This window comes from Corvus cornix, chromosome 28 (genome assembly GCF_000738735.6).
Source record: "Corvus cornix cornix isolate S_Up_H32 chromosome 28, ASM73873v5, whole genome shotgun sequence".
Lineage (NCBI taxonomy): Eukaryota > Metazoa > Chordata > Aves > Passeriformes > Corvidae > Corvus > Corvus cornix.
In genome coordinates, this window is record NC_046356.1 from 583,807 (window position 1) to 609,698 (window position 25,892).

Here is a 25,892-nt window from a genome sequence, read left to right on the forward strand (position 1 = left end):
AGAAAGTCTTCATCCAACCTAAACCTCCATTATGCCAACTTGAGGTTGTTTCCCCAAGAGCTCCCTGAAGAAGTCTCACTACACATTTCTGAGTAACAGCATAGCTGGGCTTTGGGTTTGGTTTAATCAGGAAGAAAAAGGTAAGATAAAGACGATGACTTTTTTCCCTGAAAAATAAAAAGGAAGCTAAGCCCGTTCTTTTAATTCCATCTTTCTAACAAGGCCACAAGTTACAAAATCTTTAGTGGAGGAACCTTGATTGGCCTATTCCTGAACACAGCTCAGATTCTTCTGAAAACATGTCAAATTCCAAACTGCACAATAATAATCCAATTCCTGCAGGGAAAAAAAGACAAAATATGAGCAATTAAGTAAAAGCCTAATTCTATTTTGAAGTACATCACCCTTCACCAGGGCTCAAGTAAAAGCATCCCAAGTATGTTCCAAACAAGTGCTCAACAAAACTAACCATGAACATGTGACAAAAGTACAAAACTCCTTTGCATTATTAACATAGATAATGTCATTTAAGTCTTAACACCAGTGTAAAATATCTATGAGTTGTTTCATTTAATTTTGAAAATCCATATAGAAAACAATGTTCATAACTCCATCCACAGGATTCTACAAAGCTGCTGCTTCATCAACAAATCTTTGAACTGTTTCAATATGAAAAATTCCATTTTTTCAAACTGCTCAAAAATCATTGCAGAGAATTTCCAAGCACTTGAATTGAAGCACAACCAAAGTATGAACTTGATACATTTCTGCAGTTATTTCTAAAATATGTTAATTTACATAAATCATCTCAAAATAACACAATGGGATTCAACTTCATTTTAGACATTTGGAAAGCAGTGTCATACTTTATTTAAAGTAAACCCATGTAAAAACAAAGTTTAAATGAAAATGGTACCTGAAAAATAAATTATTTGATATAAAACAAATCAATAACTTAAAAACACACTAAATATACAAAATGTGTAACCATATACTGTACAGTATGGAAAGCAATTGATAAAACCTTCTGTCCCACAAACAGATTAATTTATAAACAAAAGATTACATAAGTTAAAGGAAAGGAAATCAATAAAAAGACTAGAAGTACAGTATTATTCAAATTACTCATCAAATAAAGGTTTATCCCAACTTATGTTTCAAACGTCTCAAGTCATTTTCTTCTCAATGACCAAGTGAAAAAGTTCAGCCATACCACTAAAACCTTGCTCAAAAATGTTTAAAAATAAGGAACAACAGTAGAAGAATACTGAGATTCTAAAATGTGAACACAGAAGCAATTTTCCAAGGTTTCAGGTGGCAGTTCTACCATTACTGTTTTCCCATCATTAGCAACAAAAGAGAATTTCAGTGCTGAAAAGTCCACTCAACAGAAAAATATTTCTAAACCTTTGTTGCTGTTTGATCGAGTGTGATCTAGAAGGAATCACCAGGGTTGAACGTCAAACCCACTCACAGGGTGGTGGGTTATGCTTTAGAGATCATAAAGTCTTTGACTGATTTTAAATGATGAAGGAGGAGAAAGCAACACTTTGAATTGGTTTTGTTTGACTACATGAGACTACTACAAAAAGCAACCACGGGAACGATGCCATACCTGATCAACCTAGGAGTGGACACTTAGAAATTAATGCTGATTTTCAATCCACTGGTTGTCATGGAGGTACTGCCTCTTCCGAGCGAGAGGGAGGGAACTGAGACCCTTTTTATGAACTCCACATTTTTTATTTTTTATATTAATAAGGAGAAATCCAATAAGGTATAATAACCAGAGAAAATAACCACTGGCCTCTTGAGCTCTGGATTTATCCGTTCTGCTGTGCTGAGTAGCCAGCCTTGAGAAGTGCAGAGCTATGTTAGAGGAACTTGCCGAAGGCACAAAAAGGCTCTCCTGCTTCCAAATAGAGATTAAAGTACCTCAGGTGACAAATTCAGCTCTTGGAAAATAAAAACAAAACAAAAAAAAAGCCAAAACACAAGTGCAGCTCCACTCAGGAAGCTCAAGGGGTTGGTGTTTCCCTATGCTAAAGGTGAATTTGGTCCCTTCCCTCTAAAGCTATTTGCAGATGCCTAAACATAGAAATGTAACAATAAGGTGCTTTGCTGACAGAGTTATAAAGGACACGTTTCTTCATTATGGAAATAAAAAATATGGTGACCTTCTGGCAGAGGCAGCATCCGGACAAACTGCTCCGTGTTCTTGTGATCGAACCAGGCTACCAGCAGTTCGCAAGAGCCGTGTGTTAAAAACCTCCCACAAACCCCAACCTTCTGCAGGCAGAGCTATCAGAGGAGGTACTTTGAATAAACAGTTTATTTTATCATATGATTTGTATATTGTGTTAGAAAAGTAAATGTGGGGACATCCTCCAAGTTTTTGTTTTAAAGCACATATGTAACGATAAACTATCCAAAAAGAAACTTGCGTTATTGCCATTTAGAATGCACTGGAAAAAAATCTCTCCTGAAATATTTGAAGAATTTCTACTTTATTGACCTTACCCAGAACATTAAAGCAACATAAAATTGTAACAAATGTTGAAGGACCTTAAGGACTATTCATTTTCCAAACTCAGCTTTAAAATAATGGATCACCTTTACAGTTAGTTCATCATTTTGGTTTTGCCTGCTGGACATTCTTTCTATAAATTATACCAGGTTTTTTTAAAAAAAGATTTTTAACTGCTTTGTATAAATAACATTACTACAACGTTCAATCCCCCTACAAAAATAGGTGTCCTCTCCATGCAAACACCCTTTGGTCATCTGGACAAGGCAAGTGACCACACACTGACCAACCAGTGTTCACTGCGGTGACAATTTATCCTGCTCCAGTGACTTGTCTCTGGATTTTCAGTGGTTTTCATGCTCACACGATACAGATGTACAGAAAACATATCCAAGCAAAGGGAAGGAAAAGCTGTGCGGCCACACAGCAGTGTGGTGATGGTGACTTCTCCCCTCACCCTAAGAGCTGGATCCTCAAGCCTTTCCCAGTCCCAGTGCACAGGAGGGCTCAGGAGGCAACAGTAACTGCACTGGCCAGTCTCTGATGGGAGAGTGGAGCAGCTCAAGTAAACCAAACTTTACAATAATGCAGCTTGAAGAACAAAATAAAATAAATCCAACACTTCAGTGCACAGACACCATCTAACAGGGAATCACTGAGAACTGAACACACTGAGCTGCTCTGATTCTGCTCATGCCTGGATTTCTGGTGTTGCCATTCCCTCACCTGAACGATCTGCACGTGCCTTTGCCAGCTCATACAGCAACAACAGAGATTCCTCTTCCATATTTATGTGGGATTTCCCTATCTGCTGATGGTTAACAGGAGGTTTATAGGTGATGAGGCTCGTGGCCAGCGTTTTACACAGGGTGAATTCCATTCATGTGGACATCTGGGAAGCAAATGCCCTTGGCATCTATACACGAGCCCCTGAGACAGCAGCACGGACAACTGTGTTTGCAGCAGGAATTACACCTGGTCCTTCAGAAGCCACACCTGGGGCTGTCCCAAGAGACCCTTAACCTACTCTAAAGGACACCAAAACACTCCCATCACAGCTGCTCCCGTAGCACATCTCCAGTACAGACCAACAAAAACAGGTCTTCAAAATCTGATCATCACATCCTAATCCAGCAGTGAAGACTTTCCAGAACTCTCTACCTCAATGAGACCACTGCATCTCATGAGCAATGTGAGACCTCTGCTTTGAGATAGCCCTTTGGTTCTACAAAGATCCTGCAAGCACTGACTGATAGAAGCATCACCTGACAGGAACACCTGGATTCCACCAAATTAATGGATGAAAAAGCAGAACACTCTGAGAATTAAGAGGCCAAAACCTCTCCTGAAACAGATCTGTTCAAGTGGGAGCTTCAAAGCAGGGTCTGCTGAACGATGTGAGGAGGAAATCAGTTGCTCCTACCTTTTGGGTAGAAAAAGTCCTAGCAGATGTCTTGTTAGAATTTAGTTTCCACCCCCAGAAGTTTCCTTTTGGTCTTTACTAGTAGGATGCACAGGCTGCTGTTTAGGACCAAAAGCATCAAGAATACATACACAATTTTTTCTGTACTTCAGCTATTTATGCCAAGGTTTTATTGACTTAGAATAGTGCAGATCATAAACTACTTCTGGTATCAGCTCTGGATATTAGCAGAAGTTTTTCCTCTTTTCCCAACTCAAGCAGCAGTGCTTTGCTTAGACCAATTGCCTGGAAATTATCAGAGCAACTATCAAGGAAAGCTGGAATCAGACCTTTTTTAAAAGAGATTCTTGTAGTAGCGGTACAAAACCATATCCTGTACTTCCTTGTTATTTAGCAAAGAATGAGAGATGGAAAAATAGGGAAGCAGTGGAAAAAGCAAGGAACAGCGATGCCAGAAAGCATCCAAGAGAAGGGGTTTTTTCAGAAGTGGCAGCACAGCAATGTGCTGCTGCCATAGCCAGTGTGCTTGGAACCAGGACTGATACAGTCATGTTTAGGGGTCACTTGCTGCAAGTCTGAACCCCCAGCTATATATTGTGATAAACAGCAACTCCCACTTAGTTCAGTAGCAAATTTATCTTAAATGGAATAAAGCAAGAGAGAATGACAGGAATTGGGAATGACTACAGCCCACTCCTGTGGAACAGGACAGTGCAGGGCTCAGCAGTGATGGGACACAGTAAGAGAAAAATTTCTCTGTACTACACAGCTTTAACTTGGGAGAACCCCCAGATTCCTTCCCAATCTCTCTTTGTACACAGAAAAGAAATAATCATTGACATAATAAATGGATGGTGATGAATTGGTGGAAGGAAACCTCTGGCAGCCAAGAGCAGCTTCAGGGGGGTGGGAGTGGGTTGGCCGCTGTGTCACAGTCACCGTTTCGCAGACCACTGAGCTTCTCAAGAGATGGGGAGTGAACAGACTGGCAGGAGAGGCAAGGTTGGATGTTTTGACAGGAAAAATCCCACCTGCATTCACTGCACACAAGCTCAAACTCAGCGGGAGGCTGCTCACAGGGCCAAGGCCTATCTGTAGGGTTTAGATATGTCCTGGGCACGTCCAGGAACATCAGCAGCTCCCACAGGTCATCCCTGGAGCTGGGCAGCAGCTCAGCCACATGTGGAGGCTGAGAGAGCCCTCGGGCTGTGCAGATCCCATGGCAAGGAGAGGACAGGGAGAGGACAAATGGCGAGCGCAGGGCAAGGTCAGCTGGGGGTGGAGCGAGACGAGCAGGCAGCATGGACTGGCCTCTGGAGCTTGGAAATGAACTCTGGGGCTGGCAGAGATTCAGGCAAAACAAGGAGATACTGCATTAACTGCCACAGACCCCACTGCCACACCTGCTCTACCTACATAAACACCAGAGCCAAGTCTCTAGTTGTGCACAGCAGCTCACACACCTGCACAGGCAGGGTCAGCCTTCCCAGGTTCCTACCCAAGCACACCTGAGGGTTACATCAGTCTGTGGCACACCATTTCTATGTGACAGATGTCTTGTGGTGCTTGTTTCAAAACTCTTTTTCTTCTACTCATCTGTCAAACCAGTAAATTAAAATTCTCTTAAAGAGGAGCTACAGTTCCTTAAAACAACACTCTGAAAGCTAGACACTTTGTGCAATACTTAGCAAAAAAAAGAACAGAAAATAAAAAACAAAACAAAATTTGAGCAAAACAAAATCAAATTTAATGTTCTTAAATGCAAAAGTAAAAACAAACAAAAAACACAAAAAAGCAAAAGAAAATTAACAGAAACAGAACAACTCAAAGTTTCAAGGCAGTCTGCAGAAAACCTGGGGGATTAATCTTTAAATCTACAAATCAAAGGGGTTTTTTGGTTAATATCTAACTTGCAAGTTGTAAGTACTTTTCTGCTGAGTGTTCAATAAGTAAAGCTAGTTGCCAAAACAAAATCCTATTAAAATAGAAAAATCTAGCACTCATTAGAAGGGATGCGAGAAATACAATGCTCAAATGTTTATAACTGGTTTTTCTTTACAAAATAGAACTGCCAAAGGAATTCCAACTACAATGATCTTGGAAAATGAGTAAGTATCTTGCTGCATTATAATGTACCAGTAAGTAGTGCACCATGCATTAAATATTTGGACAGAAGAGATTCAGTCTGATAAAGTAGCAACATATATTCACACTCGCTTTTTTGGAGTTTCATTTTGACTCTGAAATCTTCCCGGAGTTTCTTTGAAACTCTTTGGTCCATTCCTCTCAAAGTGGGCTTTAAAAGTCACGTTTCTAAAACCTGTGAATTGGACAGCTTGGCCACTGCTCAGTGTGCAACTTACCTCCTCAATGGTGTTAAAGTTAGGCTGGCATGCTACTACTTACAAGACCTTGACTTTAAAAAGCCTGATCCTCAACTAGACACAGAGTAATGAATATTAATTGATCAAACAATTTACTGTCGACTAAAACATTAGTATTTCTCAACTTTTCTTCCATACTACTGAAACTGGGGGGGAACAAAAGGACAGGGGGATGGGTAGGGAAAACAACATAAAACCAAAGAAAATCAATGAATTCAGCCTGATATTTTTCAGAAAATTCCAGTTTTTGCAGACAACATTCAATGAAACAAATGTTAGTCTCATAAGTGAAAGCATGCTTCAATTTTACCACCATCCAGAGGGTCTAGTTAATGCAATCTACTTAAGATTTCTGGGGATTTTTAACATGTTTTAAATGAAATAACTTAAAGGAACTTAAAAATTGGTCTAACATTGTGGGATTTCAAACATTTGAACATGTCAGTTGCATCCCAGAATATAAAACCTTTTCACTTCTCATTTAGACTAAGACAAACACTTGTGAAAATTGGCGCAAAATGAGTTTTACACTAACAAAAATGTTTCAACTTCTGTCACTCCATTATCTATTCCATACAAAAAGCACGAGCAAGTTATTTGTGGGACTTGTTGGTTTTGAAGGAAACCTGTAAGATTTTGTCCCCCAGGCGGTAGCCATTAAGACTTGCTATGGCCATTGCAGCTTCTTCATAGTTTGTCATGGTCACAAAACCAAAACCTTTGCACTTGTTGGTGTTGAAATCTCGAATAACTTTCACATTGGTAACCGCACCAAAGGGGCCAAACATCTGCCAGAGGATTCCCTCATCAGCATCTTGACCAAGGTTGTAGATGAAGATACACCAGCCAGAAGATGCGTTTCCTGGAACATTTACACCAGAAAGCCCACTCATGTGATCTACACCCATAGGAGAGAACCTAGCAAATAAAAAGCACAATATTTCATGTAAAAGTTCAATTCAATTAAGCAAATTAACTTGAATGGGAAGCAACTGAGAATGAATATTTTATACATGGCACATCAAAACTGCCACATAAATGTTTCCCCATTCAAATTGACAATCAAATTGACAGCTGCCAGGAAAAAAAAAAGTTAAGTATTCCAACTGCTTTATCAACAGGGAACTACCCTAGAAATAGGCAAGGAACAGGCAAGACAAGATTACATGATCACCTTCCCAGGGGACCTGGATGGATCTCTGAACTCAGCCAGGCTGCTCAGAGTGTCCAGGGCATTGCTGCAGAACTGCTCGAGTTGGGGGCACAGGCAGCACCTCCCCAGAGGCCCCAGACACCCCTGGCCATCTCCCACTTATTTCACAGGAGATTTTTTTCCACCCCATCCTCCTTTTCTTGCCTCTAAAAGAACATGTTGGGAAACTCTTAAATCAAAGAGTTTCTTTGGGTTTGTTGAGGCAGGGGATGAGTGGGCTGGGTTCTGAGCAGTAGAGATTGTATGTATTAATTTCTTCATTTGTGAAACAGAACAAAACCTACTCCCTTTCCACTCAAAGGCAGCAGGTGCAGGCAAACACTCCCAACATGAGCAGGCTCAGTGCAGTTTTACTGTTCCAGTGTGTATGGATGGTTTTATTAATTTTACACCAACTTCATACCAGGAAAACTTAGAACTGACTTTACTGAACTGGATTTTTTAAATCACCTACACACTCTTCCTGAATCCTGCCTCCTTCACAATACCGCAGCAGGATTCATGCATAATAAAAAGCAAAAACCTTCTCCTTTTTATGTCTTGCTTTATATTAATTTCTTTTCCCTATAACCCACGTTTCTAATTCCCCTTTATTCTATTTCTGGCCTACACTCCAAGAAAATCAAAGCTTCTCAGTATTTTAGTGCAATATGAAGGTTACACAGCTAAGCACTCAAAGGCCAGGAAATGTAAAAGTTAAGGTCAAAAACTCACTTTGAACCCTAGTGCTTATTTATTATTTAAAAATATGAGGTCATGTGATCGTAGAAATATAATGATACTATACCAGGGGTTCCCAAATTGAGGTGTACCACTGGTGATTTGCAAACCCCTTAAAAGCGGTACACGAGCTGCTCTCTGCCAAGAGCAGGGCGGTGGCAGATCCTGATTCTCTGCTGACCTGGAGGAAACAGGGAAGGGATGTCTGGGCAGTGAATGCTGCATAAGTGCCAAATGCTTCCCCTCTGACTCTTCCTTGCCCTGCATCAAGGAGCTGCTACTGCCTTTCTTGAGGAGGGAGGGCTTGAGGAGGTGCACGGGGAGGGAAGAGAGCAGAGGGGCGGCAGTGCACGCACACACACACCCACACACACACAGTGCACTCACACAGGGCCCATTTCCCCCAGGCTCTCTGGTGCTCAGAGCTCATTGCCTTGGACACCTGAGCTCCAGGACTCTCCTGTCCCCAGAGTAAGCATCACTCCATCCCTCCCTTGCTGCTGCTCTGCAGCCCAGGGGCTCCCAGAACACAGTGGGACACTCCTGAGCTGCACCAACTCACTGGCAGCCAGCCCCAAGCAAATCCAAGTTTGGGAAGCCTTGTACTACAGCCAAACTGAAAAAGCAGTTAGAAGTACCACAAGGTGAATGAGACATACCAACCCGTGTGATCTGATGATGAGGTGACACATCTGCTATTTCTTTTGGCTTTGTATAAAAACGTTCCTGTGCTTGCATGCTTGATACACTTACTTGTTCTGACAGACACCTTCAGCTCTGGAGCTTCTTTCCAAGTGAGTAAGGATCTGGTAGGATGAATTTATCTTAATATCCATCAAGTTTTCATCTCAACAGATCACCAGTCCTGGGTCCCTGCTCAAACCACTGAGCTCAGCATTGCCTGACGTTGGTTCCAGCAGTCAGTATAGCTCTGCCCCTGCCTGCCCCAAAGGCTCAGGCTCTGCCCATGAGCCCAGGTAACACCACATCAAGGACTGCCATCAGTTGTAGAAGAGCAACTGGTATTAAATGCAAGAAAACAACAAATCTAAATGCTTGTTACAGACAAAAAAATTTAAAATAGCAAGTACCTCTGCTTTTTGGATACACTTATGTTCAAACAGATTCTCCTCTCTTCCTGCTTTGACTCACAAAAATGTTACAGGTTTATAAAAAAACCCGAACAAAACAGGGTAAAACCAAAACAGTCCCCTAAAAGACTAGAAAAGTAATTTCAAAAAAACCCCCAAACCCTAGGAAATACAATTCAGCCAATCTGATGAGCCTCTGTTCTCACTCTGCACAAGAGGGAGGGACACCAGATCTCTGGCTCATCTCAGGGTAACAGCCTGCATGAGCAGGGCCTGGAGCAGCTGACACACAGCTCTCTGTCCTATCAGGACAGATTTTTGTGGCCACACCAATTTAAGATGACCTTTAGGAAGTTATACTTATTAAGGATGTTTAAAAGACTGTCCAACATGGGCAAACACTAAGGCCAACAGAGATCCAGGATGTTTCAGAGAAAGTGGATTTAAAATTCCTTTAGTATTGTAATTTGAATGATCCCAGTCTTAGCACACTTACAGCTGGTGTCCTCATTGCTGTTGTAATTATTTTTATACTGTCTCCCCCACACTGCTTTTTCAACCCTCCCTAAGAGTCGGTAGCCAGTGTTATTTGTGGATGGTTCTTTCAAGCCATGCTAACCTAAAACTCCAACATCTTGGGGCATTAAGTATCAACAGCCGTGGATTTTCAATTGTAACTCTTTTTCACTTTATCCTTCTTATTTCTATGAATGACCTTTTGCTCCTTTGCCACTAGACAGACAGACGGCTTCATTTAACAGATCCTGGGATTAGTTTAACCCACTGGAAGATGTAATCTCAGAAATGACACTCCTAAATGAAAGCAATTTCTTCTCACATCTATGCAAGTCCTATAAATTCTTTTCATAGAACCACAGAAACTCCTGAGTGGGAAGGGACCCACAAGGCTCATCAAGTCCAACCCCTGGCCCTTCTCGGCCCCCTCCAACAACCCCAGCCTGGGCATCCCTGAGAGCGCTGTCCAAACGCTCCTGCAGCTCTGGCAGCCTCGGGGCCGGGCCCATTCCCTGGGGAGCCTGGGCAGTGCCCAGCAGCCCCGGGGGGAAGAACCTTTCCCTGAGATCCAACCTAAACCTCCCCTAACACAGCTTTGTGCTGGTTTTGCTGAACTCTTTTCCCTGAGCTCTGAGGACAGTTACATACAGCACCACACGTGGGATGACAGTAAGCAGGAACATTAGTTTTAGTATCAGCTTGTGTTGCCATTGCACTTGAGCTTGGCAGCTTTTTATTTTTCAATAGTTCCACAAAGAGCAGGAGCACAGCTACAATGACAATGTCCTTCTCACAAGCAACTTTTTCTGCTCTCTCTGCTACAGAAATGATCTGCTATGGTCAACAGAAATCTTGTTGAGAACTCAGTGACAGCAGCTCTAAGCCTGAAATAAATCAGGGTGTTGAGTTAAACAGCCACGCATGGAAGAATAGAAGCAACTGGGGTTTCAGTCCCACATTCTTCCAGAACTTTGATGAAATACTAGTCTGGATGAAACGGTTTCTTCTCAATACACACAGCTTGCATCCAAATTAAAAATTGGTCTAAAAACTGAAAATTTAAACAATTTCACTGGAGTGAAACAAAGCAGGTATACAGGAGCTGTCTGAGCAACCAGGGTTAAACACTTACGTCTTCTTGCACTTCCCCTTGCATCAAAGAACTATCAGAAATGACTCCCCTTCAGGCATTCAGGGCAGAACTCATGCACTGATACCGGCAGTTATGCCCATTACAGGAACTGGGAACTGGTTCCAACCCTGAACAAGTCTAAAAGCAAAATCAGCTGAATTGGCAGTATTTGAGATTTGAAAGAATGTTCTTCTACTATAAAGCTCTGGTGAGCTGCAAAACCACAGGACTTCAGGGGCCCTGGCCAGTCTCCTCATGCTTCAGGAGCTAAACCCCTCCACTTCATCACAGGTCAGCACCTGGAGATCTGCTATTCTCTTTAAGTAAACAAATCTTACACCCTAAAGAAACCCCTGCCCCAGATGTCTGTGTTCCAGACACAACCCCATGCTGTGGCATCATTCCCTCTGGGTGGAAGCAGAGAGCCCAGGTCTTTGAATTAGTCCAGGAATCCAGTGGGACACAGCACTAAGACCAGTTCCTGATGTGAGCCACAAATACCACAGGAACTCTGAAGGATTAACAGAACATTAAACAAAGGGTTGGAGAAATTTCTGTAGGAAATTAATAATTACAAATTAGATACTAAAGGCTTAATCCTGGATTTACAGGGATTATGATGAAACGAGATGAAATGTAATCAAAATATCAGGTTAAGTATTCAACCTCTGTGGAGCAGGAGGTCACAACTTTAATTTATACAGACTGCAAGCTCTGTGGAAGCTGCTTATCCCTTTGTCATTTCTTGTTCACTACCAAAACAAACAAGACTCAACCCAAACTCGGGGTCCTGATCTTAACCACCGCTAAGTTGATCCTTCAAGGAAGACAGACTCATTAAAAAAACTTGAAGCTAACACTAAAGGTGGGAAGAAAAATACAAAGGGTTGCAGGACAGACTTGATGATGCTGGAGGTCTTTTCCAACCTTACTCATTCCATGACTCCAGGGGTAAGAGGTGTGCATACGTGTACCGATGTGCCTGCATGGGTGACTCAGGGAAGGATGCTTTGTAGTAAGTGTTGGAGTTCTTCAAGTCTGGGACGAGGCAGAGATGGACAGTTTGTGTCTGCAAGTCAAGAGGTGGCTCTTGCGTCCACAGCATCTTCCTGAAAGCACGGCCTGACCCCCAGCTGTTCTATTCCACCCTCTGCCAGGCTGTGGGACCTCAAAATCTTCAGCCCTTTCCCCACCAGCAGGTCTGTCACTGAGAGCAGCAGCCAGCCAAAGTGTGCTGACAAACAAGCACTGGGCACAGACATCCAGGGGGACACAGTTCCCATGGCAGCAGGAACGGAACAGAGACAGAACATTTTCTCCCATCTTAACCCCCCACTATGACATCCCAAGCCTAGAGGAACACGGGGTGTGGCTGCCCCATCCCTGAAAGTGTTCCAGGCCAGGTTGGCCGGGGCTTGGAGCAGCCTGGGATAGTGGAAGGTGTCCCTCATGGGTGGGACTGGAGGAGCTTTAAGGTCCCTTCCAACCCAAACCAGTCTGTGATTCTACAAAACGCACACAAATTTGACATTAATGCTGCTCTAAATGCTACAGTAAGAGAAAAATGAACAAACTGGTTATTAAAATATAGTTTCACCAGCAACAATTAACATAAATACATTAATCATTTTTATTGTTCCTGAGCGATCGTAATAGGTTTGAATTAAAGGTATTTGGTCTCTTAATTGTGAATGTGAATATTATTTACACTGTTAATTCTGATGCATTTTGATCCTGGCATAAATTTTAGAGGGAAGAATGATGAAAATGTCCAATTAAATTAAGAATGTTAAGAATGAAGAAATGAGCCGTAAGTCTCAAGATTTTACTAGGACCAGGACACACTGAAGCCCTGGCTGAGACAAAGGGCAGATAGGTAGAGTTTTTTAATAATTCACCTAAATGCAAACAATGCAGAATTTCATTCCTTGGCATGGCTCAGAAGGTTTGGTGTGGAGATCTGGGTGTCTGCTTCGGGGAAACGAGGAGCTGCCTGAGCTAAACTTCCCTGGGCTACAGCTGAAGAGAACTGGAGGACAACTGAGGCTGGCAGAGACCACTGGAAATCCTCTAATAAATCCCCCTGCCCGAAGCAGGGCACCTGGAACAGGTTGCTTAGGCTCATCCTGTCACCAAAACTCACTGAAAACCGGTCAAAATAAAACTCCTTAACACCAATACAGCATTAAGAAGGGCATTATTCATTATAGACCTGGTTGCACGGGGGATAACTCCACCTTGCATGCACATGATCTTCTACAAGTGTGTTGCTCATACACAGTCACCACGGGCATGTTTTGCTTATTACCATAAAGCCCTCCCCAGCTTCCCAGGTTCAGTCCTTGTTTTAGCCGTGGCTGCATTCCTAAGCCAGATGTCTTCCCCTTATCTTCCAACCACCCTTGCTGAGAAAGCAGATCCTGGATACCCTGTTTCCTGCTAAAACTACACAGGCACAGTAGAAATTGGATTAACCCTTTTGGTATCAATTCCAGCCAGGTTTCAGCATCTCCAAGGATGGAAACTTCACTGTCTCCCTGGGCAAACTGTTTAACCACTCTCAGTATAAAACCACAGCTGACTACAAACCGCCAATTTTCTCTGGAGACCCATTACACAGAGCTGTGCTTGAAATGCTGAGCTACAGGACTATGGGCAGGTGACAGCGACACTGGAACAGCAGCACAGCTAAAAGCTGGCTAAGACTGTAGTCCAATTTTACTGAGCTCATTGGATCCCTCACAGGAGAAAAATAAAAAAAGAGTAAATTCTCAACAGGGAACCACTGCTCTCAGAAACATACATCATCTCAAAGCCCATTGCTTCTCTGCAAGACAGTCAATATAGAGCATTTTCCAGAGCACCCTCCAACCATCAGCTTCCTCCATGAGAACCCAAGGCATTTCCAATTCAAGCAATTTATACTCAAAGCAACCAAAGCAATTTTCTATGGCAAAGCACAGTGTCTTCCACAGCCCTGGAAGCAGACGGGATGCTGCAACTACTCAATATTCTCACCAGTGAAGTCATGAGGCCTCGAAGGAAGGCAGAACCCTGCACAGTTTGCAATGCAGGCAGGAATCCCACAAAACCTCCTCGTCAGAAATAAGGTTTTCCTCTCTTATTGTAACACCTCCCTGCTGGAACCAACGATTCAGAGCTTTAATTAAGTTGCCAAATTCTATCTGTGTTCAGATATGCAGACCACAGAATGGGGATCTGTTGAGACAGGCACCTACCAACACCCACCTGGAACCTGCTGCTGCTGTCCCCTCACTGTAGCCCAGTAGTGGAAACAGACACCAGAGTGCAGGTACCTTTACATACTAACTTCAATATAAATGTTACAAGTAAGATTTTACTTTAATCATATTTTAATGCAACAGTTTATTTACATAACACTGCAGAACACAAAGTGCACTATGTATTCATTCACACATGCTGCAATGAAGGTATAACTGCCCAGCTGTGGGGCCGCAGCTCCCCAGACGGACACGGGAACAGGAGCACAGCCTTAAATGCATTTATTCTTCCTAACCTACCTGAATCTCTGCGCCTGGTGATGCACTGGCCCTCCAAACCGTCTAGCTGGTGAATGACACAGCTGCGACAACAGTGCCACATTTTTGTTCTGGTTAGGGTTGGCTGCAAACTTCACTGTAATGGGCTCGGAGGAACCTGGGGGTTTGTGACCATTGAAATTTGTAATTGCCTCTTCTGCTTCTGACCTTTTGTCAAACCGGATAAATGCGACCCCTCTGGACAAACCTTGTAACCAAACCAATAAAAAAAAAAAACAAACAAAAAAAACAAAAACAACAACAAAAATAAAAAATTGAAGTTCAGGATAAACTCAAAATAACTTTGAAAACAAAACCCAAAAAAAGTTCAGTATTTCTATGGTCACAGCTTTCAAGTTCTCTACATTTACATTTCTTCAGCAGCTGAAGCATAAAGTACAAAATTAAGAAACCAAAGACAAATTAGCATACTCATTTCAGCTATAACAACCACAGTGACTAAACGCTTAAAAAAATACATGGTAGAATTCCATGGTATTCATCACCAACTGACATTTCCATTCACAAAAAACTCAACATTTCAAATTAAGTAAAAAAAAAGAATTAATTCCAGTTGTTTAAAAACCCCTCAGTTTCAATTACTTTTATCACTAAAAAGCATCTGCAAACACAGAACTTAATTTTTGCAAATGTTTTCATTTTTCCATGCTGCAAACAAACTCAGGTTCAGAGATGAGGGAACAAATGTCTGACTAGAATAAAGGACTTTCACCTTTTTTATGGGGAGATCACAATTTCACCTGCACCACATACGTTATTTCCAGCTGGCACATACATTATTTTTATTCATTAAAATCAATGAAGAATTACCTCTTGGTAGCTGAACTGAACCAATGTCACAGTGTTAAACATTTGCATATTTTTCCCTAGTCCCAGGCCCTGGATGCTGTTATCCTTCTGTCTGAGGTACAAGTTATTCCCTTTGAGCTCTCCTCTCCTCCCCTTGCTTCTCATCTGTGACTTGACCTTAGGCTGAAAATACGGTTTATCACAGTGAAGCTAATAAGGCACATTTTGTTTAAATGCCATCCCAAAGCAGATAATGTGGCCAGACTAAATGTAGGTCTTCACTAGCTCTGTTTCAGAAAGGGACATATCAGATACTTTCATGTTTTCTTCACATCCACCCAGGACCATCTTCAAAGCCAGATACAGAAGTTAAGCTTATCATAAATCACAAGGTTGTTGATTAACAGTTGAGGATCATTTTCTCTGTTCCACAGAAGGAAATGCAACATGTCAAAACCTGGGCCTGCAGCAAGCAAGGTGTGTTTGCATTTTGATAAATAACACCAGACGGGCTCACCAGAGTAGAGCTGACAGCACTATGTGCTCAGGTACCACTGAGATCAGCCTCCCGTGCCAGGGGGAACGGTATGTCCCAGCCTGGGAAGGCCCGGAGTAGCAGCACCACTAAGAACTCAGCAAGGCCCATCCTAGAGCTCTGCTTACTGTGACTCCTCCACTTTCATGCTGCTCATCCTAGTGCTTCTCAAAGCATTCACTTAAAATATAAATATTGTAGAAAGTGTATTTTTAAACAGAATAATTTTCAAAAGCTGGAGCACCACCTCTGTGAGAAGGTACAGCTGAGTACAAATTAAAACAGGTCTTAAGTGGGAGTAGACCAAGATATGAAAGGCAGGCTTAAAGCCAAGGCACAGCTACACTCCTGGTGGGACAGCAAGCCCAGGCTCTGCAGGCATGAACTGTGAGGTGTAACAGAAGCCACTCTCCAGTCAATGCATTGTTAAGGCTATGGGAAGCAGGCTGTATTCTGAGCTGAATTACACAGCATCAGGCCTCAGCACACACATGAAAACTGTATTATTCTTGGGGAGATTTTATTTGTATGACTTCTGTCATCTCATTTTACAGCTCTGTCAAATCCAGATGCTCTCCAGACCCCACAGACTGACAGAGAGGGATGACTAATTTGGACACTTGCATTAATATGTTCGCTGTGTTCCACAAGTCTTTTTCTTGTTTCTCATTACAGCTGTGCCCTGGATAACCAGCTCTAGAGACAGAACCATGCAGGTACTGGAGCTGAGCAAAACAAATAATTTTCTCCAGGAAAGGCAGGATGGGATTTTCCTCACTCAACCATGGAGTGTCTGCCATGTCAGTCCCCAGATCTCACAAAGTCACCTCAGGTTGCTCTGATGCACAGTCACATTTGCAGCACCATCTGACCAAATACTTGCAAGTGGTGCCTGCACCAGGAGCTGGCTCTGATGGGGACACAGCCCTGCAGACCTCAGCCTGCACTCAGACTGAGCCCACCAGGAGCTGCTGGTGGCCCACTCCAAACCACAGCAGATTCCTCACAGAGCAGGAAAGCTGCTTCTGAACTGATGTGTATGAATGCACATCCCAGTTATAAACGTTAAATGCGGAATTGCTAGAATTAGATTGTCTTCTAATACAGGACATGCATAATCAATGAAAAGTGTATTTGTAAAAGCTCTCTCCAGATTAATACATGACATATGGGCTACTGGTAAAACCACAGAACACCTGGGTGACAGGATAAGCCAGACTCTGCAGTTATACTGTCTGAAATAATGGGCTAAGAAATTAAAACTGAAAATACATTGTAACACAGAGTCAGAATTACCATCATAAAGAAAACCTTAACTTTGGTTTCCCCTGAGCCAAGTGCCTAACTAAGTAACTTCTCCCCTCTCTTTTTTTTTTTTTCCAATATGCAAAATACATTTAGAATTTTCAGGGCAGTACTAAGTGTATGAAATTAATTCCTTTGCTTAGCAGTAACCACAGAGGCCTGTAAGACATCTCAAATGGTTTAAAATATGAGAAAATTGAGTGAGTGAGTTCCAGGCTGGTACAAAAGACAAAACACATTTTTGTTTTGCTTTAAATCTGTAACTATGGCCTGGAATTGACCTGTGCATAAGAGCTGCATGCGTGTAAAGTCAAGGTAAGGTCAGCACTCCAGGTTACACACATGGCCCAGAAACACAGTGCACTGCAGTGACAGCAAGTGTCAGAGCAAGAAAGTAGATTTGGCAAATCAGTAACTGATAAAAATGACAATAATCCTATTTTAGTATGGTCCAAGGTTTGGGCTGTAAGCTGGCAAAGAGGCAGCATGAGTCATTCTGTGTTTTAAAAAAGTCACTGAACATGGATATCCTGTTAAAATTCTATCAGTGGTTGACCCCAGATGTCATGATTAGACTTCCACAAGCTAACTTACTTAAGTTTAGGTACTGCTAGTCTCAGAAAAACACCAAACACATGCTGTACACTCCAGTTTTGTGCAGCCAGGGCCCCAGAACTCACCTGTGGTTTGATCCACAAGCACACGTGAGTTGATGATGCGCCCAAAACGGGAAAACATATCTTCTACATCCTTCTGTGTCATTGACCGGGGCAAGCCACTGATATATAAATTAGCATCCTTGATAACTTCAGAACTTGGGCGGGCATAGGACACCTTTAAAAGAAATAGAAATACATGTTCAGGGTATTAACAGGGAAGATCAATTTATTGTCATGAGCCAATTTCATTTACTCCCCCACTACCAACATACGCATTTTTACTGGAGTTCAAAAAAATGGAACCAGGAGAGAGTAGGGGAAAATCAACCAAACAACAGGGAAAAGGGCATGTCCCTACGTAAGTCCATTCATTTTGGGCTTACCCAAGAGATACCAACTATATTAGCATTGCTGTAAGGAGACAGCAGCTGACCAATACCAATGCTCCCAGCAAACACTTTTGCCAAGAATCCCGAGTTCTGACTCGGACACTGGACCTGTCACAGCTCACATCAGGAACTTGTCCTGCCAGTAGATTTTCTAATGCTTCATAAAAAGATGGCACGAGTAGAATGCAGTTTTCTGTCCTAATTTCTGCTACTGGAGAAAGCTGCAAGGATCACCCAAGTAGGGGTGAATCCTACACAGAGAGCACAGGCTGTTGTTTCGGATAAGGAAAGGAGTGCATGTGTATTAACAAGATTTACAATAAACATTATGAAGCATCCAAGATGTGCATGAGTTAAAAAGCCTGGCAGCAATTGGGAATGGTCCCCCTACTTCTATAAAAATGGTGGGAGTATAAAGAAAGGGAATCTTCAAATGCTAAGCTGCTTCAAAACACTTCATTACTCTCCTCCCAGATTCCTGCTTGCTGCAGCTGGGAGCACACAAACCTTACCATCAGAATGAAGTTTACTACAACGCCGTTTTCAGAGAAGACTGAAGAGCTCCTACCTTGATAGTTTTTGACTGAAGTCTGAGGCCATTCAGTGTGTTTATTGCTCTTTCAGCATCTTTTGCAGTTACGTAGTTCACAAAGCCATAGCCTAAGCTGTGTCCTAAAGGGAAGAACATTTTTTAAAATTAATCCTAACAAAAGAATGTTATCACAAACTAAAATGAAAGGAAATGCAAACAAGAAGTGAACTCAACATACATAGTCCACACAGCAAATATTTCAGTAAGCCAAGGCTGTTTCCCAAGGCTGGAACACCTCATAAATAACTTGGAGGTCTTTTATTTCCACTCTGGATATCCCTCTGCCTTCACAGACAGCAGGCATTGGACAGAGCACACATCAACAGCAAGAAATTTAAGACTAAAACACCAACTCTGATCACTCTTGCGAAATTCATGGGTGTGGGACAAAGGCAATCATTTAACCAAGTTCATCAGTACAAACTCTTGTGGATAGAGAACAGAAAGTGAGAAAATGTCAACGGATGAACTGCCAGGTAAGAAATGAAGAGCCTCGTGATTTTTTTGGCTATTCCAACCTCCACCCCTGCGGGCAAGAGGGAAAAAGAAGTTTCCAATCCTTCATTAATACAGCTAACAAGCAGCAAGTTTCCCAAACACAGCATCATAGTGAAGAGCAAAAAATTCTCTTTAAGGCAGACAATTCATGTACTATCACTTTATCTAAGTTTACTCTTAACTCTTACAGGAAGAATTTGATATTAATAATAAAAATCCTTAATATATTTAAGGAAAAGTATATTTATTTGGATACTTACTTGTTCTGCTTGTATCTCCAATCTCCACAATTGCTACTACCAGTTATAACATTACATACTAAGATCATTTTGGGTTGCAATTTCCCAACAATTAGAGGCTCTTATCAATGTAGGCCTAAAAATAACTAAAATACATTCAAGACTGTCTCAGAGCAATAAACCAACTGCAATTCAACCCAAGACACACCTCTTTCAGCCAACTTCTCCTTGTCTCTGTCAGATCTGTGGGATTTTCTAAAGAAAATCGTAAGCATGCATAGGAAAATGTGCTATTTTCCTCTAACAATACACTACTTTTAAGTTATTAAGTTCTAGTGTCCTCAAGCCTAACAATGGAAGACAAAACTAACTGTTATGATAAAGGATTCTGTGGTGAAATAGCCCTTTTTTAATCACACTGCTTGGCTCTGCAATGGTCTTAGCTGACAAGAAGTTTCCTTATGCTTTCCAGACATTTCGGAACACCAAATACAGACACAGGTGTCAAATGATGGTATCCTGGCACAAACATCAGAGGAAATGAGGAGAAGGGCTGCAAGAGAACTGCAGATTAACTCCAGATACTGAAAAAAAGAATGCCCAGTCTGCTGAGACATCGAGATTGCAAGTATAAAATCCACTAGGGAATGGAAGGAAACCCCAAATAACCCTCAGTGTTTTCATGCCAACAGACTGACTGCAGAACTGCACCAGCTCCTGGCACGGCCTCTGCCTTTGGCTGCTTCCTCGTGAAACCTAATCCAGCAGTAACTCAGCTGAACCCAGGCAACGTGAGTCTGTTGTCTAACAGACAGACCCTTTGTATAAACACCCACAGGTAATTTCTGCTGTCTGCTAAAACTCTTAGAGAAGGCAGATCTCACACAGAAACAACATCCGGCTCCCTTAGAGACCTGGTGTTAAAGCAGCTCCCATCAGCCCCTCATGATACCAGACACAGCACATGGCAAACTGCTCTGTGCCAGTCAAGCAGACTTTAATGCCATCCTTTGGAGACCTACAGGTGACATGTGCGAAATTCTGATCAATGGTTCTTACATGTACCCACAGCATGGTTTTTGTGATTTCTTTATAACATTCATTTTGTTTTATCAGTCAAAGATGGTAAATCGTTTAGATCAAATATGCTTGGTTCATACCCACTTACCTACTGAGATTATTTACCTCTGATTAAGAAAATGAATAATTGAACAATTAGAAAAATGTTTAGCACCTGGACCCTACCTTATTTCTTCAGGGTCTGACTAAGAAAACAAAAGTAAGTCTAAGATGGAAAAAATACCAGGTGGACATCTGGCAATGACTTTCCCTCTTGCAAGGATGGGAAGGATCCAACATCACTCACAGGTCCAGCTCTGCTCTGAAGGCTCAGAGCAACAGCTGCTTTATAGGTATTTTCAGTCTGTCCCAAAAGTCACATAAACATGAATATTCCGGCAAACTACCGAACAGAACCAGGTCCTAAAAAAACTTATGGAAATGGGCCCTTAAAGACCAGGGAAATATACTCCAAACAAGACTAATCCCTCCAATTGTGACCCACAGTGAGCCCTGGCAGTCAGGACTCTCACTTCCTGGATGGATGCTGCACTGGGGAGAACTGGGGGACTATTTTCCTGATAGATGAAGAAGAGCAGGGTTCCACTCATATAAATTTATTATGCTGTTTTCAGTACAATGAGTATCCTTCCCCAGTCCCTTGCAACAAATTCCCAGAGAACATAGCAGGCACAACATTGTAGATCATGGAATGGTTTGGGTTTGGAAGGGACCTGAGAGACAATTTCATTCCACTCCTGCCATGGGCAGGGACACCTTCCACTCTCCCAAGCCCCAATGTCCAGCCTGGCCTTGGACACTGCCAGGGATCCAGGGGCAGCCCCAGCTGCTCTGGGCACCCTGTGCCAGGGCCTGCCCACCCTCCCAGGGAACAATTCCTGCCCAAGATCCCATCCAGCCCTGCCCTCTGGCACTGGGAAGCCATTCCCTGGCTCCTGGCCCTCCATGCCTTGTCCCCAGTCCCTCTGCAGCTCTCCTGGAGCCCCTTTAGGCCCTGCAAGGGGCTCGGAGCTCTCCCTGGAGCCTTCTTCTCTCCAGGTGAGCACCCCAAGCTCTCCCAGCCTGGCTCCAGAGCAGAGGGGCTCCAGCCTTCAGACCATCTCCATGGCCTTCCCTGGACTCATTCCAGCAGCTCCATGTCTGTCTTGTGTTGGGGTCCCCAAGGCTGGAGACAGCTCTGCAGATGTGATCTCACCAGAGTGGAGGGACAGAATAGCCCCCTTTCCTGCTGCCCACACTCCTTTGTTTCCTTCCAAAGCATCACACAGGCTATGTGTTTATGCACCATTTGAGATCAGTGACAAGGAATTTTAAGTTACTTACCTACAGGATAAAACCAAACCTAAGTAACAGCACTCATGGACACCCAAGAGTAAAAGGCACGAGAGCTGGGTCCAGTCCCTGGAAACAGAAACTGTGCCCTAACACACACACAAGTCCACGTTAAAAGCAGTTCTGATTTTTGTCCCAAGCATTCTGACTGAAAGCACATTCTACAGCCTCCAGCCAATGCTCTCCTTTTCCAAACTCAAGTCTGCAAATTCTGTGTCCACTTGTTCCTGTACAAGTCCTATCCTAGACCTTACATAGGTTTTTCCTTCCAAGTGTCTGTCCCCAAAGTACCCTCAGTGACTGTATCCTCTTGGCCTTCTTTACTGTTTTTGTCGGAGCAAAATTCTGCACCTTTTCCACTTCCAGTTGCTCAATGACTATTTCTTATCCAACAGTTTGAATGTCCTGGGAAGTGAGGGGGCAGGGACATAATGGGGTTTACTCAAACACAGATTAAAAAAAGAAGGCTGTGAAAGTGGCAGGATCACAAAGGTCAGACATTTTCATATTCCCTCTAGACATCTGACAGTAAGTTTGTACTGAACCCAAATATTACAGTCCCATTAACTTTTACGTGACAATAGGTAAGACACTATCAATTACTTGTATTTCTCTACAATAACCTAGAATGCAGACCTTCCCTCGTAGTTTGTACTTACCACCTTTAAACTACATTAGTATAACATGACCTTATAGTCCTTAAGTGCTAGAAAAGCCCAACCCATGCAAAATTGACAGCATATATTAATTCTCCTTGCTCTAAAATACCCAAGAGCATCAGCCTCAGCCATCTCCTCCCACTCAGTGCCCAGTGTTCATCTCTACACAGGCTGGACCAACACACATCAGTCCTGTCACTGCAGGAGGCATTTCCACCTGTGCAGGAATGCTCTTTGCTTCATAGTTTTACTCCAGAACAGTACAGTCTACCTCTCTACTAGGGATGCCAGGAAATATATAAGGAACTGACATTTACACAGCATTATGACTCCTGTCAAGTGTTTATCCCAGGCAAGGAGAGAAGTTTTTTGCTTTCTCCTGATGTTCCCAACCTGCTATAGAAACCTGCAGTGCAAAGGAAATTGGTGCTGTAACAGTTTTCAAAACATTTTAGTGGATAGGAATTAAAAAATATTATTAGAAGTTTGCATATACACAAATGCAAATTTACTCAAGAGGAAAAGCTAAAAAAGAGCAACAAGTAGGCCCTTATCTGGATGAATAATTAACAAAGTAACTATAAAACCTAGTTTTAAGCAAAATACTACAGTCCTTCAGCAGAAAGAATCAAGTTTTGTTTCCATGATAAAAGGCCCTTTCAGGAGAGAGGGCACTGGTTTTCCTTCCGTGCATCACTTGGGTTTCTGTCCATGTCTCCGCTTCCTTTCCCAGCTCCCGAGACACAGCTTCAGTCACCAGCTCCTTCCTTATTCTCAGCCCACTGCTGACAACTCCAGCTCCACCAAGGAGTCTGATACACACCTGAGCACTTCACTGAGAGCAGCCAACTCAGATCCTCCCCATCCTGTCCTTCATAAGAAACCCCAAAATCAAACCTGGCTCCTGTTACATCAGCGCACCTCAGCACGACGGCAATTTAGTTTAGAACTTGTTTTCTGAACTGGGAATTGGTTTTTGGAGGACGTGAGCTGGGTTTGAGGTTTTTGTTTGGCTTTACAAACTGTGCCGTGAGAGTGATAACCAGAGAGCCTAAATACGCGTGAATGAGAAGTACCACGTAAAATACGAGGCATCAGCAGAATTCAAAGCAGTGACTTTCTGAGCATAAGAACAGATTCAAGTGCTCAGATGTGCCCTGTGTGGGCTTCTTTAGCACAGTTACACTGTTGTACAGGCAGGGCTACATGATCACATCAGCCCGGAGAAAAACGTGATCATCCGGCATCAAACTTCCCAAAAAGTGTCATGACAATGGAGAAGTGCAGCAAGGTAGGACTGGCAGAGTAGGTGATCAAGAGGCTGTACCCTAACTCCCAAGCGAGTCACAGAACACATACAGCATCCTCTGTTTCCTAACAGCCAGGAAGACAGGCAGATGTGTGAGCAGGGAAGCCTGGCTGAGCAGGGAGCCCGTGGCAGAGCTCCAAGAGAAACAGAGAGCACAGGAGATGGAAGAAGTGACAGCTACAAAAAGAGGAATTCGGAAACACTGTCCACTCTGTCTGAGGAATGGCAGAGCTCAACTGCAGTTCAGACTTGAAAAGAATGCAAAGAAACAAAACAGTAATATCAAGGGTAACAAGAAAATGTTCTATTGCTGTTCCAGCAGCACAAGGCTGGAAGTGTGGGAGCAGATTTAACATGTGATCTGAGCAAAGGGGCACACGATGCTTTCTGTGCCTCACTTCACCAGCAGAGTCTAACAGGCCTCAGCACTTCAGAAAGCTCCCAGAGAAGGGCCAGTGGATGAAGACTGAGCCAGGGACTAACTGGTTGAGTGAACTGGTCCCAGTCAAACCCATGGGGGGATGAAATGGGCTCGTTGTCAGGGTGCTGAGACACCAGGCTCATGTCCCTGCCAAAACCGTTTCATCTTTGAATGATCAGGAAATTGGAAGAAGGAACGTAAGCACCAAATCCATCTTCAAAAGGAGACAAAAACACACACACACCCCCCCACACATTCTACCTCCATGCCTGGAACTAGTGGAGTTTGCAAGGATCTCTGCTGGGACCTGCAGTTTACCTCGTGATCCATGTCATGGAGGAGGTGATGGGAGTGTGCTCTCACCAAGACTGGAGATGACACCAGGTTGGGAAGAACCTGTCATAGACTGAAGGGTCGGGCTGCCACAGGGGACAAGCCAACAAGCACCTCACGGAATGAGGTCCTGAGCAAGGACAGATGCAGAGTCCTGATTGTGGGGAGGAAGACACCCTGGCAACAACAGACTGGCCACTTAGTGGACAGAGACTCTTCTATGGAAAATGAGCTGGGAATCAGGGTATGGAGCATGAGCCAGCAATGTCCCAAGGGAGAAGGGTAACAGCATCCTGTACAGCCAGAAGACAGAAGAAAGGAGATCATCCCCCATTACTCAACACTCACTAGACCACACCTTGAGTACTGCATCCAATTTTTGACATCCCCCAACACAAGAAAGACATTGATAAACTGGACTAAGCACAGGAAAAGACCACCAAGATGCTCAGGAGACTGGAGTACATGGAAGTTCCCCTATAGGACAGAGCCTCAGGGACCTGGTCTGACCTCACAGCTGAGTCTGCTCTGAGCAGGAAGCTGGACTAGTGCCCCTTGGAACTGCCCCATCCTATGATCCCCAAGGAACTCAACGCTATGCCAACCTCAGGTTCTTTCAGTTCCACAGCACAAGGTCTTTTTCTATTGACAGCCTGGATGCACCTTCCAGCTAAGGAGGAATGGAACAGAACTGAATACTAAAGAAAGGTTTAGCAAAAGTAAAGAATCTCACTTTTCTTCTGCCTCTTGGGATTTTCTCCCATTGATGGAACTATTTCTAAATTTTGAGGTCTAGTGAGTCCTTAAATCAAAGCCTGGAACTACCAAAACTGCTACTCAGCTTGGAACAAAGACTCTGCCAATGTTCAGTGGACTATTTATTCTATCACACAATTTGGAAGCACGCCCTTCCTCAGTCTATTTTTGTGTGAAAACTCATTTCCACAGGTTTCCACAAGATTTCTTCTGTCATTTTTTGTCTGCTGGTATAGGGAGATGATGCTGGTTTCTAGCTCCTCCTGATATCCTTCAGCCAAACATTAAATCTGCTCCACATGATAATTTTAACCACTTTTTCATTTTAATGTTCTAAAATGACAGTTTCAGAACCTGACATGTTCTCCAGGTGCTGCTTGACTTGACTCTGGAGACAAGCACTTGCTAT

At 43.0% G+C, this 25,892-nt stretch overlaps 1 protein-coding gene across 3 annotated transcripts in view; it reads right to left on the reverse strand.

Moving 5' to 3' along the window:
- Positions 1–335: 335 nt before the first annotated feature.
- The window catches only part of ELAVL1 (ELAV like RNA binding protein 1), a 45,241-nt gene continuing 19,684 nt past the window's right edge, over positions 336–25,892 (reverse strand). For 2 of the 3 annotated variants that reach the window (XM_039566428.1, XM_019293091.3), the window contains exons 3-7: positions 18,833–18,936; positions 17,897–18,050; positions 14,549–14,774; positions 8,335–8,448; positions 336–7,252 (exon numbers count right to left, since the gene is read on the reverse strand). In XM_039566428.1, coding sequence (XP_039422362.1) covers positions 6,928–7,252; positions 8,335–8,448; positions 14,549–14,774; positions 17,897–18,050; positions 18,833–18,936 — 923 coding nt within the window. In that variant the 3' untranslated portion in view covers positions 336–6,927. The remainder of the gene's footprint in view (positions 7,253–8,334; positions 8,449–14,548; positions 14,775–17,896; positions 18,051–18,832; positions 18,937–25,892) is intronic. The other variant, XM_039566429.1, reaches the window with a different exon arrangement.